General features: G+C 38.6%; 1 protein-coding gene and 1 pseudogene across 1 annotated transcript; both read right to left on the bottom strand.

Annotated features, from left to right (window-relative positions):
* Positions 1-318: 318 nt before the first annotated feature.
* Positions 319-16,599, bottom strand: LOC113685392 (leucine-rich repeat and coiled-coil domain-containing protein 1). Its single transcript, XM_089200399.1, has 24 exons — positions 16,034-16,599; positions 15,072-15,397; positions 14,669-14,724; positions 14,416-14,541; positions 13,707-13,796; positions 10,390-10,438; positions 9,470-9,744; positions 8,820-8,919; positions 8,193-8,311; positions 7,871-8,005; positions 7,006-7,145; positions 6,444-6,560; positions 5,651-5,735; positions 5,197-5,310; positions 4,718-4,789; positions 4,181-4,255; positions 3,573-3,672; positions 3,401-3,489; positions 2,865-2,939; positions 2,673-2,786; positions 2,216-2,310; positions 1,788-1,925; positions 1,182-1,317; positions 319-554 (listed from the first exon to the last, which is right to left on the bottom strand). Exons 1-24 carry the CDS (start codon positions 16,345-16,347, stop codon positions 423-425), a joined length of 3,072 nt encoding a protein of 1,023 aa, XP_089056525.1. The 5' UTR covers positions 16,348-16,599; the 3' UTR covers positions 319-422.
* On the bottom strand, positions 12,520-13,391 carry LOC149048103 (uncharacterized; annotated as a pseudogene).
* Positions 16,600-17,803: the final 1,204 nt, after the last annotated feature.

Here is a 17,803-nt window from a genome sequence, read left to right on the forward strand (position 1 = left end):
TTCAGCTACATTATATCTACTCTTTAATCTGCGAACTAATATTGGTCAAATTAGCGGGCCCAATTCTAATTTTGAAGTTTCTTTGAGTAAATCTCTCGTTATCTATCGCGAATAGTGCTGAGCTTTAATGTGTGTTAAAATAGGTACCCACGACTGAACTACGAATTCAGATGAACTCGAATTGATTACGATGAGCGCCAGCCATTTGAAAGCCCTTTGCGTGATCAGAGACCGTCACGGATCCTCGTTTTTTCCTTTCTCGTCTCATTTTCAGTCACTTCCCGTTACTAACCAGAAGAAACATTGATAAAACTGCCGTTATATTTATGTTATCGTTTATTACATATATAATTCACATACCTGTTTTTCTCGAAAATATTCACGAAAAATATTTACAATTTGTTGAAAGTATTGTAGCACATTCACGTTCTAGCTAAGTCATGTTGGATTTCAGTGAAAGCAGATGTCAGTTTCTGCAGACGTTTCTCTAAAGTTTTCTTGGTCAGCGCATTCTCTTGTAGAAGTATGCGCATCTCATCTTCCACTTCCACGACCTACGAAAAAAGGAAGAGAAAAACACAACCTTACCGTTTCTTTTTTTCGGCACTAGACTGAAATAATGGTAACTCAGTTTAAAGGAAAAGGTTCACATATCATTACGTAGTTTAAATAAGACGTGGCGATACTTCGCTTCGTATTACATGATGTTTGGTGAGAGCATTTGTTCCTGGAACAAAACTATTTTTTTCCCAACAAGGCGCCCCAAAACTAAATTGATTGAATTTGTGCAATGATCGCAATGTTTAAACGAATGAAAGAGATTCGGGTTTTTTTAAGCAGTGCTCAAAAAGCGGTTTGTTGAAGAGCCCTGTCGCAGCGAAATGGCGCTCAATGGGCCCTGACCACAAAGATTATCAGAATAAAGTCTATGGGGTTCGTCCCTACCAGACCGATTTTCTCTGCTCTAAACATAGCCCGGTTTTTTGCGCCTTCCGGGTCAAAAGTGCATGACACTTCCACGCAAGCGTTCGATTTCCACAGAATGAGACCTATCTGGATTTTCATGGGACACCGCCATGTTTTTAGGAAAGATGAAACGATCATAATTTAATTCAAGAAGACGTGCCTCGGATATACAACCGTTATGATGATCAACAAGATTTTTCACTTTCTTTCCTTACCCTGTTATTAGCTCTTTCTACCTCCTGCTGTTTTTCGTTGGCCAGTGTCTGAAGCTGTTGCTCGTGCGCCCGTCGTTCTTGTTCGAGCTGTTTGCGGAAAGCATCATCACAGACTTTTAACCTCTCTACGGCGGAACTGAGCGTTTTGAAAAAGGAAAAAGTCGTATGATTACAAAAAAAAAAGGTAACAGCAAAGACATCGGCTGGCAACCTGGTTAGAGTCATGTTTAAAAGAGCGCCGAAAGTAATTCCGGATTGCTTTGGTTTCGTATGTAGTTCGCTTTGCGATTGGTCAAAAAAAACTTGCACTTCCCTCTCAACCAATCAGATCTACCAATCAAACTAAAATCAATCACTTTTCAGTCACTCGCATTTCCCGACTGCCTGTCTTATTCTTCCCTCTTCTGATTGACTGATGTTGTTACTTTCGCTTGGTGTATCCACACTTAATCCTATGCGCTTTAAGTTTCCTGGAGTTCTTGAGTACGAATAACTGTAACAACAATACGAACAAAGCTTTTGTCTCCCCTTAGAGCTAGCTTTGTTTCACTTGGCAAGGTTGTTTCGTTCAAAGCAGTAAGCTAGCAAAAAAATCGGAATACTTACTCGGCCGCCTTCACAGCTTTGTCTCTCTCTTCAATTAAAGTTCTTTCCTTTCCTCTTAAGTTATTTCGCATCTCAACAACTTCCTTTTCCAATTTGCCTATTAGTTCACTCTTTTCGTGCCATTTTGTTTTCAAAATCCTGTTGTAGATCAGATGACATTTAGATCACAAGTAACAAGTACAATTTTACACTGAAAAGCCTCCATTTACTTTAGCTTCTGTTTACCAACACAAGAGGTCAAATATTACGTATAAATATGAGAAACTCGCAGATGCGCCTCTGTTTTTTGCATCCTTGATGCTTTAAACATAAAACGGATGCTTTAAAAATAAAACGAAGTACTGCGAAACTCTTCTGTCGTCCTAAAATATAACTGTGTCCATTTTTTAACACAGTTTATTTCAAAGATGTAATACCAGATAACATACCTGTGATTTTCCTTACTGGTCTCCAACTCTTCCTGTGTTTTCCTTAGTTCTTGTTTGAGTGATTCCTTACGGTCCACAAGTCCATCCAATTGTTCCTTTAACGTTTAACAAAAGCAAAAGTTGTAGCATCACAAAGCGCCTTACGACTAAGTGTCGTGGAACAAATATTATCGCAACTACCAATCAGAACAAGGTCGATATCAACAGGAGCCAATGAGAATTCAAAGAAAATACAAGTTCGCCGCTTCAAGCGCGGGAAAACTTAAGTGCACACTCCGCAACTGGTTTTAGTATTGTGTCTCATTGGCTCACGTGTCACGAGATTTCTTGACCAATCAACTTGAACCCTTTGGACTCTCCAAGGATGGGATGACAAAAGAATTAAGTCATAGCAAATGAGGTTTAAGTAAGCGGTCTGTCAGAGTAACTTTCTCATTCTACCAACAAAGAACCTCACTTGCAACTCCTGATTTGCTGATGTCTCAACAGCTAGCTGTTCCTCAAGGTTTTTCTCACGTGCTTCGCCATCTTCCTTCCTTTTGCGCATGTCAGAGTCCTGATCTGCAATTTTCTAAAACCAAAAAGAGAAAGCTGCCATCATGGACAAGAGATCAATAGTTACTACCTGAGTGTGTGATTAAGGACTAACCTGTTTGAGCTTCCTAATGGAGTCCGTTTGATCCTCTATAACTTTAGCCTTGATGGCGATCGTTTCATTGGCATTCTGAAAGAAGAAGGATGCATAAAATATTTTAAAATTTTTCGCCAGCTGCAAGTTTGCGAAGGTGTCTTCGGAGGAACGTCAGAATAACTTGATATTTGAAACATTCTACATCACTGAAACAACCAACAATACTAAGAAAGGGCTTCAAAAATGCATAAAGGAGCGTGATGACGATTGATTTGTTTCATAAGGGCGCCTTTCGATTGAGCGTTCAAGAAACAAAATCAAATTAGCCATAACAGCTGATAAAGATAATATACAAACAGGGAACCAATGAGAACCCGACCTCTAACGCGGGAGGACCCCAGTGACCGACACGCGATTGGCTTTTGTTTTGCATCTCATCGGTTAAATAAGTGGCACGGGTTTTCTTGATCAACCCCGGAGTGAAGGAAGGTAAAATCTTAGCAATCCCAGAGTACATTCGACGCTCAATCAAATATTGCTCTATCTTTCCTTACCTGACATTCCTTCTTCACTTCACCGACTTCAGCTGTCAGCGCCTCTATGCGAGCCTCCATTCGTCCTCGATCCTGAGCAAGGGACGATCCTGGTGACAAACAAACAGCACAAAGCTCTTACTCAGAATCAATTATTTTAAAAGGTAGGTGTTTTTGCAAACATTTCCATTACCTTGTTGGGCAAGCTCCTCGCTCCATAGTTTTCTTTCGGTTCTCAGGCCTTCCATGACTGATACTTGAGCTCGTATCTGAGCCGTCAACTTAGCTTTGTCCTAAAAACAAACAGGAATGATTATTGACAATCTTGGACAAATTACATGATTTGTAATTTCTTGTACTGCTCTACGTAGGTCTTATCGTTGCTCCTTTAATTTGTGTGTGTGTGTGTGTGTGTGTGTGTGTGTGTGTGTGTGTGTGTGTGTGTGTGTGTGTGTGTGTGTGTGTGTGTGTGTGTGTGTGTGTGGGGGGGGGGGGGGACGAGAGGAAAGGAAGATTGATTGTTCCTTTTATTCTATCCAAGATTGGAGCTACAGCAGACCCGCACAGGTGACGAACAGCAGGTCATCAGCGAATAGAAATCTCATTCTGGTTCTTAGCTATTGATGGTCTTTTACGGATGGCCAGGCTTTACCTCGTGTATAGGTCTGTCTTTTGCCATGAGAACTGAATTGTTTTAAGTCATTTACTGATTTTAAGAAAAACATTTCCCTTTGAGTTTGTGTCAGTAATGCTCAAACAGAAAAGAAGCCTCTGTCCTGTGTTTGTGATGTTGATACTTACTTGTTCTAGTACTTCCAGTCTCGTCAACTGTTTATTAGCTTCGTTAAGTTGTTTCTCTAAACTTTGTGTTCTTTCCTACGAAACAAGACAATACCATCAACATACTTTGGTAGCTTTACAGAAAACCTTGTCTATACCTTGTTTCCTCCAGGTTTCCCTCAAAATCAGATAAAACCAACTGGAGGTTAACTCTAATCTTAGGCTATTGGTGTAACTAATAACATGATATCCGGTGCAATTTAGTGTAAATAAATATAATACGAGTAAATTTTTCAAAGACACCAAAAGTGCACAAGCCATAAGGCGTCTTTGAAAAATTTCCAAGTGCTTATTTATACCAAACTTCACGATAAATCGTGTTCTTATACAAGAAATTCAACCTAAAAATGATTTTTCTTTTAGTTTGAATTTTAATCATGTATTAAAAGTAACCGGCCTCAATTGGATTGGGATATCATGAGACGGGGAACACTGCAATACCCCTGGGATGATAAATTTTCCCCAAGGGTAAATCTGGATAGATAATCATAGCCACACCTTGTAATCTCCGACAATTTCTTGCCTCCCTCGTGACAGCTCACTTAATCTCCCACGTTGTTCTTTCACCATCTATGCGCAAATTAATAAATAGAAAGATCAGTGGTGGCCACGGCTGACAAAACCAGATTTGGAAAAAAAAAGAGCACACGAAGGGTAAAAGACTGTTTATCCCCAAAGCGAACGAAGCGTGTCTATTTCCCGAAGTACACAGAGCGTGTCCGACTCCCATCGACCGATCGCCGAAGAACATAGAGGGTTTTGAAAACATTCTTGCTGAACAAAAAAAAGCAAGAATACTTAAAAAGATGTTACCACTTAAGTTGAAATCATGAAAACGTGACGTCGCCAAGACTGGCCTTGAGACTAAAAATGACGAGCAGCTTCAGAAAATTTATATACTTTAAAATAAATAAAAGGGAAAGTGAAATAGAGCCCCTCCAATCAGCTCAAACAATCATTCATCAAAAAGTTCTTACCGCTGTGAGTTCATTGACCATATTAGTTGCTTTGCTCTCCTTCTGTTTTATTGTGTGTAGGGCCTCCTTCTGTTGCGCATGCTCATCGCTCATTCGCTCAAACGCCTCTTGCAGCTATTTTGTACAGCGAAATGCAAAAAGAAGTGGAATTAATTTCTATGACAAGGTTTCTCGAAAGTTTCTCGCAAATAAAGGTTTTTTTGGCCAACCAAGTTAACTGAGCTGCAGTGCGAACGCCAAACTTTACCTCAGATTTCTTTCACTTTTCTTCTTATCCCGTCAAAGAGGAGAAGGAGATCTCCTATTCACAACTTATGGAAGTATTTTCATAGTTTTGGGAAAAGTGCGAAATGCAAACAGCAAAAGTTCAATTCTTGCCACAGAGACTTGGTTCTTTTAAGACCTAACACGCATTCTCTAAGTAATCTACAAAGTGTTAATTAGAATTACAAACCTCTCTAAACCTATTAGCTTCAATCTGTAGACCCATTCTGAACTCGTCCTCAAGTGCAGCATAATCCAGATCACGCTTGTTCAACCTGTCATGGAGTCAAGACGTAAAGAAGGTGTTGGATATTTGTCTAGAATGTAGGATTCGAACCGAGGAATTCGAACCTTGCACACTCGACCATCTACGTACCAGGGAATCCTTTGGCGCCACAAACAAATGCTGAGGTTCATGAAGCAATGGGCGTCTGGCACAATGCATTACATGTACTCAATAACCAGACAGAAAATATAACGTCCTAACACGATTTAGCTCTTTTTTTACACTGCCATCCCAGCTGCTAGATACTAAGAAAACCTACTAAGGAAACATTTCAGGCGTTACCTCAGTCAAAGAGTGCGACTTGTCAAAAAGGGCGAGTCACTTGAAAAATCCAATTGTAAATTGTTCATGTTCGTAATTTTCAATCCAGTTTCATTTTTTCATCCTTGGCCATTAGGCATTCCTTCTTGATTCATAGCTGAAGGTTTGTGTATTTACGTCAAACCTATGAAATCTTTCGTAGTCTCCGGCTTCTCGGTAACTTAAGTTTACCATGGCGCCAGAAAATATCCCGAAAACTTATAAAGTCACCAGTTAATGAGCTTTTATCAACGTTGTTACACCGACTACACAGGCTGAATACTTTAGTCCGCCTAATTCGCCTTTAATTAGGGCATGTTAAGATACTGTTTCGTTACGGGTCAGGACTATCAAAAGGCTACAGACAACAGTCGCTTGTCACCAGTCTCTTTCTTACTTTTCTTGATATTCTTTAATAATCTGCTGGTGAAAACCCTCTTGCTTAGCAGCCTCCCGTTCTACTAGCTCCCGCATCTCCTGCCCGTCCACTCGCACCAGGTCCTCCACTGCTTTTCTGCCATCAAGGAATAGTAATCACTAAGGTTTGCGTGAAATTATCGGTTTAATCATTACAGCATTAAGGACTTGTTGAGAACTAATGTCTCCTGACTGAGGGTTAATTACCGAGTAACCCATGGTAAAATTAAGGTAAAAAATTTATGAAAGAAATCCAGAGGAAATCGACTTTGATATAAGTTACCGCGGAATATTACGGTAATATTATGGTATAATTGGCCTCTTAACTCTTTAACTCCCAAGATCCGATCATTATTCTCCCCACAAGCTGCTACACATTTTCTTGTGAATAAGTTGCGAGAATTTGGTGTTAGATCAAGACATCAACTTGTACCTGATAAGTTTGAGTATTCTCATTACCTGTTTGCTAGAGAATGTATGGATATTGTGGGGAGAGGTTACATGTTAATCACCTCTGGAAGTTAAAGGATTAACTAGTTTACCTGTGTTCCTGCTCTCTGTTGGCGAGGAGTTCCTGTAGCTGATGGACCTGACCTTTCAGTTGTTTCACTGAATGTTTTGACAGTTCACACTCTTTTGTTAAGGCGCCCACTTTCATCTGCTCCTGCTGCAGTTGGGTGACCTTAAAAACAGCACAACTATTAAACGAAGTTTTCGTTGAAAGCCACCTTAAAAATGTTTGAGCTCCTTTGGATGAGTTTTACTAATCGTTTGACATCGTTTTCTTGAGTATTTCTGATCTCTGAGACCCCAATTACTTTAGCAAGTTCCCGTCAGCAATTGAACTTGTCAGTAAAAGTTACCCGGAATTGCACTGGTTTCCTTGACTATGGTTTGTGATTGGTCGAGATAATTAGCATCACGCTTTCGGCAACCAATCAGATACTAAACTGAAATCAGTCGCGGATCGGTCACTCACGTTGGCACGTGCTTTGCGCAGTTAGCTGGCTTTTGCTTCGAGTTCTGATAGGCCGTTGTGATTACACGCTTTCAGCAACCAATCAGATACTAAACTGAAATCAATCGCGGATTGGTCACTTGCGTTAACACGTGCTCACATGCTTTGCGCAGTTTGCTGGCTTTTGCTTCGATTTCTAATTGGCCGTTGTGATATTTCTTTGTACTGATTGTTGTGATGGGCCGTTGTGACTACCTTACTTTCGATTTTACAACACTTAGTTGAAAAGCGCCGTATAGCAAACCAGTGATAGTAACGCGAAAATTCGAAGAAGCAAACAAAATCAAAATAAATTAAAACCTTGAAGCTAATCTTTAAATCAGCTTCTAACTCCAGAAAGTTCATCATCTACAAGAGATAACTGACTGGAATTAGAGTACATATCGTACCGCTTCAGCGTGCTGTTTGATTTTGTCAGTCTCCATCTTGGTAGTGGCTTGTTCCAAGGCTCGCAATGCTCTTTGTTGTTCTTCTTCATTTTCCTGCAATCTCTTCACCTCTTCAGTCAGCCCGACATTATGGGTCTGACACCAAATAAATTCAGAAAAATTAAAAAAATTAAGAGCTTTCGTGCAACATAGAAGACTGAAATGACTTTGGTTGTGCTCCATGGGACAAGCAATTAAAAAAAAAGAAGCTTAACTTTACAGTCTTATTTTTCAATTTTTTTTCACATGCTGTAAAGGTCGCCAATCGTTTTAACGTTCACACCTGCAATTCATTTAAAGATTTCTGTAAACAATCCTTAGTTTCCTTCTCTTTGAGTAATGCACGCTTCAGGCGACTGCTCGCCGCAAGAGAAGCCTCTCTTAGTTTCTTCTCCTCTGCCTCTATAAAGTAGAAACACAAAAGCACAAGAAAATTAGGAAAGATAAGGAACTCGATCGCGGGGGTCACAACTGACATTAAAGACACAGAGAAAGGTTGAGCTCTTCGATAATCACTCTTGTACACAAGTAACTCAGGTACCTCCCAATCACGTTAAAGTAAACCGAAAAAGTTTGAAAGACAAAACAAGAGAGCGAAAAAAATTCCCTCTACTCTCTGTTGTGAAATCGGTACGGTCATGTGACCCACACTGCTATAAGACAATTTTCCTGTGTTTTTCGCGTTCCTTGACCGAGGAGAAACAGACGTCCAGTTGTCTTCTGATCGTTTTCAGAAGACATTTTAAAACGAATATGCCAAGGTGATGATACATTGAATACTGTGTTTTTCTTACGTGGAAAATTGCGCTTCCCTAGAAGTCCTGGCACGCACGAAAAAACTTCCACGTTGAAGAAAAATACATGTCAACTCTTTCTGATCAAAAAAGTAACAAGAGAACCCAACTCAAACCTCTCTGTTGAAGCTCTTTGATGGCTTCAACCATCCGCCTGGCAGCCTGTTCAGCTTTCCATCGTCTCTCGCGCTCAGAGTCCAACTCTTGAATGAGTGACTGAAGAGTAAATTACATATGGAATCAAAGACATACCAAATCATTCGTGTCGTGGGAAAAGGTGAAAAGGAAGCAAAGAAATCATCAACAATTCCTACCGTAGGCAGATCATAATTGTAAACCTAGCAGCAAACTTTTCAAATTGGCCATCTTCAATCCATGCGAATCTTATCTTGTTCAACTCTTACCTAATTGGAGTTTTTTTTTCTTCAGATAATTATTAGTTTCAGGTTTCCTCCAAGCAAACGCAATTTCCATGTCCACAAACTTGTGGGGACAAGAAGCTCGATCTAATTCTTGAAATCCTTGATCTCGTAAAAGTGATCAAAACGTAACTTCTCCTCATGATATCAATACATTTTGAAACAAACAGGTAATGAGAATAAAGTGCTATCCAGCCAAAGAGTGTTAGTTAACTGATATAACAGCAAATTCTCCTGGTTAATTAAAAAACAATTGTACAGGAGCTTGAAGGGAGAATTACTTATTCGATCTTGTTAGTTAGAGGTTCAAGGAATTGAAATTTAAAGAACAGAGATAATTCACTGACCAGGAAAGTCTCATCATCTTTAGGATCCCTAACAGTCCTCCCCTTCAATGCAGTCTTGCCTTTTATCATCAGATTTCTCACTTGTTCATCTGATGGTGATGTGGAGCTTGTTGACTCCACTGTGACATGAACCGCTGGCTTGGTGCGTGTCTTTGTCTGTCCTGGCTTCTTTGATATTGGAACCCATTGACTTCTTTTAGCTTTGGATGAAAGTTGTTCTTTTTTCTTTTTGTCTGGCTGTTCAGTTGATTCAGAATCAGCTGATCGGTTAATATCTAGTGAGAATAACAACATCATGTGATATGTGCTTGCACTCTTTAACATGAGGCTAAATAGCAAGCCATTTTATTACCTTTTTTTTTTTTTGGTTATGGATGTAGGACTTTTTGGTGAAAGTGATTGGGGACAATGTGTGTTTCTCCTTCCCCCCATTCAAAGGTACATTATACACTTGTTCCCTTCAACACTCTGGGGCTTTAAGGGAGAAAGCAGCCTACAACTATTTGTTTCGTGTTTATCTGTGCATGTACACATCTAAACTGGTATTAGCACATCTGCAACAGCCTCCTTAGACCCTACAGTTAAACAACACCCTATCATCAACAGCCTCCTTAGACCCTACAGTTAAACAGCACCCTATCATCAACAGCCTCCTTAGACCCAACAGTTAAACAGCACCCTATCATCAACAGCCTCCTTAGACCCTACAGTTAAACAGCACCCTATCACCCTCTCTTTCTTTAATAATTCACAATTCACTGATGTCTGTGATGTGGTCTAGATAAGGGAAAACAACTTATTATTTATGTTACATGTTATTTCAGCTAGTACCTAAGGACTTAAACACTTCCAAAACCACCATACATTTAAAAATTTGGACAAGATAAATGTTATCATCCTCCTGCTAGCTTCAAACCTACCAGGCTCTGCACTTGGATTTCTGATCTGCCTTGAAACCTGTGCTCTTTCCTGCAAAAAAATAATCATTTATATTCCATGTGCACCATGTTTTTTTTCTCTCACCACAAGAATAAATTTGTTGACCCCTAGGATTCAAAATTCCTTGCCAAACATGTACCATAAATAACTCTTATCTGATGGATGGTTCACACTATTAAGCTTCCTTAAGGGTTATGCTCTAGAACAAGTCACAGTGACATAGGTCTTGGCTCATTGTCACAAAATCTTCATTTCCTCTGGACAATTTAAAAATTTAAGTCCTCTAACAATTTTAAAAGATCCCTATTAGATCTTACACAGGACTGTCCCAACTACATCCCCCAAAAAGTGACAATTAACAAAAGACTATAAGTTCTACATTCTACAGAAACTTGGAGGACATCTCCTTATAAAAAAGGATCCTTTCAGTCCAACTAAATCATTTCAATGTCTTTAGGCCCCAGTTGTTTAAAGGTTGGATAATTCTCTCCACTGCAGAAATCTCTATCCATTGGATAGCACAGTTCATTTTGAAAAAGGTAAAAAACATTCTCTGGTTAAAAAGGTTTTAAAATATGAGCTTTCGGCTATTATGCTATAGACCTTTATCACGCAGCGCCATCTTGGATTGCGTGGCACACCAAATCGAGGCTGGACGGGCATGAGATTTTGGGTTATGTTACATTACAGTGTTTTGACTGAAGATTACAAGCAAGCATGGCCCACGATCGTTGTTGCGTTAATTTCTGTGGTAACGACAAACGAAATTAGAGTGGTGAGAATTTATCTCTCTTCAACTTTCCTTCGAATGACTTTTTGAGATCGAAATGGATTGCTGCTATCGGATTTCGAGGTGAGAGTCGCGTCGTGACCAGTTAGCTGTTAGATGCACGTGTTATTAGCGATCGACTTTTCCTTTCGATTTAAGACTCAGCCAGCAGTTTTTATCTATAACATATTTATTAATTTCATATCCATAACGCTGGATTCAATTTATTAATCTACTGTTGATTTTACATTATGTTTTTCACATTCTCGCTCGACTCAAATAAGGGAGGTAAAATTCTCGATCAAATTAAAAAAAAAGCTACGCAAACTATGATGTTTTAGACGTGTAAGCCCAGTTACAGTCTTATACGTATCCTCTGGCTTGAAGTGAGCCGAGCAAACCAGAGTAGAGCCTTTCTATATCTGGCAAATTCGTTAAAACTGCAAATTATCACGCGAATAAACGAGGGAGAATCTCATTATTACATAGTACCAAATCCGAGTTAATCAAACAAAACATGACCATGTGTGTTAAACAGCTTGAGCCAAAATTAAAATTAAAAACATAATGTAAAATCAACAGTAGATTAATAAATTGAATCCAGCGTTATGGATATGAAATTAATAAATATGTTATAGATAAAAACTGCTGGCTGAGTCTTAAATCGAAAGGAAAAGTCGATCGCTAATAACACGTGCATCTAACAGCTAACTGGTCACGACGCGACTCTCACCTCGAAATCCGATAGCAGCAATCCATTTCGATCTCAAAAAGTCATTCGAAGGAAAGTTGAAGAGAGATAAATTCTCACCACTCTAATTTCGTTTGTCGTTACCACAGAAATTAACGCAACAACGATCGTGGGCCATGCTTGCTTGTAATCTTCAGTCAAAACACTGTAATGTAACATAACCCAAAATCTCATGCCCGTCGAGCCTCGATTTGGTGTGCACGCAATCCAAGATGGCGCTGCGTGATAAGTATAGGAAATCGTATGAACGCGAGTGCATTTCGTGATTTATGGGCACGAGTGATGTTTTGAAAGTTCTCAAAATTGCACGAGCCGTAGGCGAGTGTAATTTGAGAACTTTCAAAACATCACGAGTGACCATAAATCACGAAATGCACGAGCAGGTTCATACGATTTTTTATTTATTATATTCTCGACAAAATTACTCCATCGGTGTTTCCATGGCAACTTCTCCGTATTGCACTCTATAACCTCTATTGCACTCTATAACCTATTTATGCATTCATCATTGACCAATCAGAAACGCGATATTTTGTTGAGTATATAATAAAGGTCTATAGCCTTTAACGAATGTAAAAAATATAAGCGCATGAATGGAAATATATACAGGGGAGGGTGTGAAAAAATTAGAAACTAAAAAATACAATAGAAGTGTGAAAAGCTAAAAAATGGACAATAGAACAAAATCAAATTACAATAAGATAGAATATTGTCTTGGTAACGGTTTAGAGTTATTGTCTGTGCCGACAGTTTTTGCGGTATGCCAAGATTATAGTGTTTTTCGAATGCAGTAATTGCCTTTGTCTATCACGGTAGCGCCCTCAAAGTCAATCGAGTGATTGTTTTCCCATGCATGGTTGGCAATGTTCGAGCCACTCGTATAGTTTTTAAGATTTTGTTGATGTTCCTTTCTTTGGGTTTTAAAGCATCTGCCAGTTTCTCCTACATAACTCCAACAGCAGTCAGAGCACGGAATTTTGTAGACAACATTGCATTGTAGATCTAAGGGCTGCCTGAACTTAGGTGACGGAAATTCTTGTTGCAGGGTTTTAGCTGGTTTGCTAACCACACGAATGTCATTTTTACGAAGTAATCTGGTAAGGGGCTCAATCAGGCCACTGATGTAGGGAAGACAAGCGAAACCCAGAGATGTGTCTGATGGATCGGCCCATTTGAAGAACATGGACACTAACTCTTCTGGTGGAGGAGTTGTCGGAGCTGACTTCTTTTTTAAAATGTTGGAAATAACTAATGATGGGTAGCCATTAGCTTTTAAGGCTTCGGTAACGTGGCTAGTCTCGCGTCTTTGAGGGCGCTACCATGATAGACAAAGGCAATTACTGCGTTCGAAAAACACTATAATCTTGGCATACTGCAAAAACTGCCAGCGCAGACAATAACTCTAAACCGTTACCAAGACAATATTCTATCTTATTGTAATTTGATTTTGTTCTATTGTCCATTTTTTAGCTTTTCACACTTCTATTGTATTTTTTAGTTTTTAATTTTTTCACACCCTCCCCTGTATATATTTCCATTCATGCGCTTATATTTTTTACATTCATTAAAGGCTATAGTATAATAGCCAAAAAACCTTAAAATCTTTTTAACCAGAGAACGTTTTTTACCTTTTTCACTAAGTCATATCCTGGTTACAGTTCAATTTTTAACAGTTCATTTTGTTATCATTTATCTAATGGATAGCAATTTATCAGTTGGATAGTGCTATCTCCCCTCTGCACAACTAAACCTAGATGGGTAATTAGCATATAACTTACTGTGTTGTGAATTAGACAGTTAAGTTGATGTTCAAGAGTCTCTAAACGAATCTCATGATCAGCTGACAGGCTTACTTTAACAGCTGGCCTCTGAAAAACAAAGTAAAAACTAATGAAAAAAACAGAGAAGCAAGGATGGATCAGTGGTGAGTGTGCTTCCCTCCCACAGGTTTGGTCTGGGGTTTCAGTCCTGCTCCTGACATCACATGTAGATTGATTTTGTGGCAGGCCAAATCTTTCGCCAAAGACTTTCCTCCAGGTTTTCAGTTTTATTGTCTCCAAGAAAAACTAGCTCTCCAAATTATAATTAAATCAGAAAAACGGTGGACAAAGAACCACCCTGGGAAGGTGGCGTATCTAAAGTTCTTTTTCTTATTTCATTTGTCTATTTACAGCCCTGTTCAACTTTTACAACCTGTAATATTTAAAGCATTGTTTGTCAACAAAAGCACTTCTTTTTCATCTAAATGACACATTTATAATCAAATTATACATAACTTGATTCCTAAGTTTTATGAAGACTTTTGATCCAGTTACAACCATGGTATTACTAGAAGGCTTCTTCATCTCCCCAGTCACCTTTTATAATAAGCATAATATCTATATGAACTTTTGAATTCTCTTTAAATTATTATTTCTCTTTGCTGTGTCTGCCTATATGGAAAATCTTTTATTTTAAAATCCAAAGGGTATGTAATGTGGTGCAAACCTCAGTGGGATTCTCAGTTCTTTTCTCCTCTCCAGCATCAGTTTCTGACGACAGAGGTCCTCGTTGCCTGAATCTGTCCAGCGCCAAGTCAATCTTTGGAGTCAAAACTTCATACTTTGTTTCTTTCTGGAAAAAGAAGGAACAAATTATAGTTTTCTGGGTCACAGTCACTCCAATTTCAAGAACACAATTAACCTGTACATGTTTAAGTATACATTAATTATACTTAAACAAAATTTTAGAATTTACTTACACTAGGGATTTCAGAGGAATTTTCTGATTCTAAATATTCCAGATAGTCATCCATTTCTGTTAATTGTCAATAACAAAAAAATTAGTTTTCTCTATAAGAAAGTCCATCGCAGCAAAGTCAATTCTAAAAAATAACATTAATCAATATCCCTCTTTTAAGATGGGGACAAAATTACCTAAGAATACCAGGAATATGAGGCATTTACTCAAGGATTATAGTATCATTCATCTTAGTACTATACACCATCACTGTTAAATTTATCACAAGCAAGGGAGACATAAAAGCTTTCTGTTCATTTTTGTGCAAATATAAACACCACTGCATCAGAAACATTACAAAATAAACAGATGCTGCCCATTTAATTTGGTTTAATAAAGTAATTAACAAAAACCAAGAATCCAACCTGGAATGTCAAGCACACTGTCCCTTGTTGCTGCTGGTTTCCCAGTCCTGTCCTGGCCATCTAACACTTCCAAATTTTTCAGTGAAGCCAGTACACTGGATCGATAATCTGGTATTTCACAAACAGGGTTAGCTTCCCCATACAGTGACAATGTCAACTCTTGAAGCATTCTGCATCCAGCAAGACAGTTAATTAAATGATCCAGTGAACTAAGCTCATTTCCATGGAGATATAAGCTTCGTAAGCTAAAGGAGGATCCATGAATTTTCTTTAGGCCTGAGAGATCATAGATGACATTGTAGGATAAATCCAGCTTAACCAGATTCCTACAAGGAAACAAATTAATAAAAATGTTTAAGAAGTCAAACATTCCCTGATGAGACAAATTTCCCAAATCTGTTTTCTTTTGCCACTCCCATAAAAAAGTACTTTGGAACTGATAATCTTTTATATTTCCAAAATTCTGTTGCAAATCAATTTGAATGCATTTCAATATCATAATAGTGTCTCATTAAATATTTGCTTCAGATTTTAGGGAATGGGAACAGAGAATCATGAAGATCCAATGATTATGAAGAGAAAGTTACTTTGTTTTAATATAAACTAAAACAGTAGATAGCATTGAGGATGCACCCTCATTGGCTACTCAAACTCCAAATGTTCTTTGCTATTCACCTCCCAGCAACTTACAACTGAAAACACTGTGATCGTCACATAAAAATAAATTAATTAAAATCATCCCTAATTGCTCTATTATCTCACTGCTTTGTGGTTCAGTAAATATCCACCAACGACACCATCACTGAGATGAATAGTTGCTATATAAAAAGCAGAAGTTGCAAAGAGACTAGGCCATTATCTTTTAATAGCATGCCTTAACTTGCCATATTTAGACTTGAGAACTCTCCTACTTCCCCTGACCCCAGCAACATTTCAAAAAAAGAAATTAAGCAAAGCAGGACCTTAGACTATCCAATCCTTCAACTACACGCAGTTCGTTGCAGGATAAGTTGAGGGTTTTTAGGCTCATCAAACCACCAAGCCCTTGCATTCTTGTGATACGATTGGACGACAGATCGAGGTGTTTAAGGTGCTGCAGTCTGTCAAGATTCTCTATCACAGAAATATTGTTGCAATGTAGATTTACGGAGAGTAATCGTGGATCTAGATGTACGTCTAGCAGACTGTTTATCTGTGCATCTATGTAACAGATCTCCTTTGGGAAAGAAGTAGACACAACATCATAGCCACAATTTTCGCTGTTGTTGGCTGTCATTTTGTTATTTCAGCTTGGTCTCAAAAGAAGTGAAGTTGGAGATTTCCTCGTAGATTGTGAGTTTTTGATAAATCCATCGATAGTTTTCACGCATTCCATCTTAATTTACTGCCTTCTTTACAAAATAATACTATTGATCCCGATACAGCGGAACAATATTGGACAAAATTTTATCTCGATCGCTGCCCAAAAAAAAGTACCCTGTTTTCCAGCTTTGTTTTTCAAAATGGCGCCTAATGGCATTGTCCGCTGCTCATGACATGCACAAAGAACAACTATGTGGTGTAACAGTCATGTAGTGGTCGGGTACGCTTTGTCTCAATCTTTACCCGTTGGGCTTGAAAAAGAAAACGTTTACAGAAGCCGTAAAACTTAAAACTTCGGGACGCAGAATGTTGAGGAGGGTTTTGAATCAATCACTGTCTATCACTTTGACAAAATAAAGACCAACTATACACTAGCATTGGAAAATTTACTCATTTCTTTTATGTGTTACTCTCAAAACATGCGTTTGGAAACCGGGCGAAAAGTGACTCTTACCGGGTAACACGCGGAAATGGTGTGTTGCAGCGAATTTTGGAGCAACTTTCAACTGGGAGTTGAAACTTATCTGGAATTGCATTGGTTTTTCTTTAACATGCTCTATGATTTGTATTCTATTGGTTTAGGAAACTTGCTCATCAGGAAAAAGTTTGAGATCCAGTTCACCGTCCACTACAAGTTCACATTCTTCTTTAACGAGCACAGGTACTAGACAAATGGAAAGTTTGCCAACCTTTCATTTTCACTTCCAAGTTGTAAGCGCCAGGCATTTTGGGTGTGAACTTAAAGTGAGGTTTCCGTCGTCGATTTACACTCGGAAACGACCTCACTATTGCTTTGAAGAACCAAGCAGCAGAAAGAAAGAAAATTTCATTGAAGTTTAATACAATCATTTACTCTTCTCTCGGATTCTTTGGATTTCTTTATAATCTCTGAGCATCAGGAATATCTTGCTAACTGTCAGCCTTCTGGATACATATAGGGAGTGTTCGGATTTTTGTTGTGTATTGCACCTTTACCAAGCGGAAGCGTATGAAAACTTTCCATCATTTTTTCTATAACTTCCCTTTGCCTCAAATTTTAACCATATGAACACTAAAAAAAATCATGTATGTGTTTCATTCTTTGCAAAGCATGTCGTAACTTCGCTAGAGACATAGACTCCTCCGAATTTGCCCTCACAGAAAAAATGTTATTGTCTTAACAACAGTAAAATCGGCTTTGGTTGCGTGGAAGGGATGAACAGGGGTGAGATGGGAGTAAAAGACTATTAGATAACATGGTAAAAGACCATTAGATAACAACTGAGGTTGCTATAAAAGTTTACTCCCCGCATCCGAAATAATTGGAACGGAACATTGGTATGAGTGGGAGATCATCAAAAAGGGCGAGTTGTTCCCGTTTATCCATCTTC

Source organism: Pocillopora damicornis, chromosome 3, assembly GCF_964200805.1.
Source record: "Pocillopora damicornis chromosome 3, jaPocDami1.2, whole genome shotgun sequence".
Taxonomy (NCBI): Eukaryota; Metazoa; Cnidaria; class Anthozoa; order Scleractinia; family Pocilloporidae; genus Pocillopora; species Pocillopora damicornis.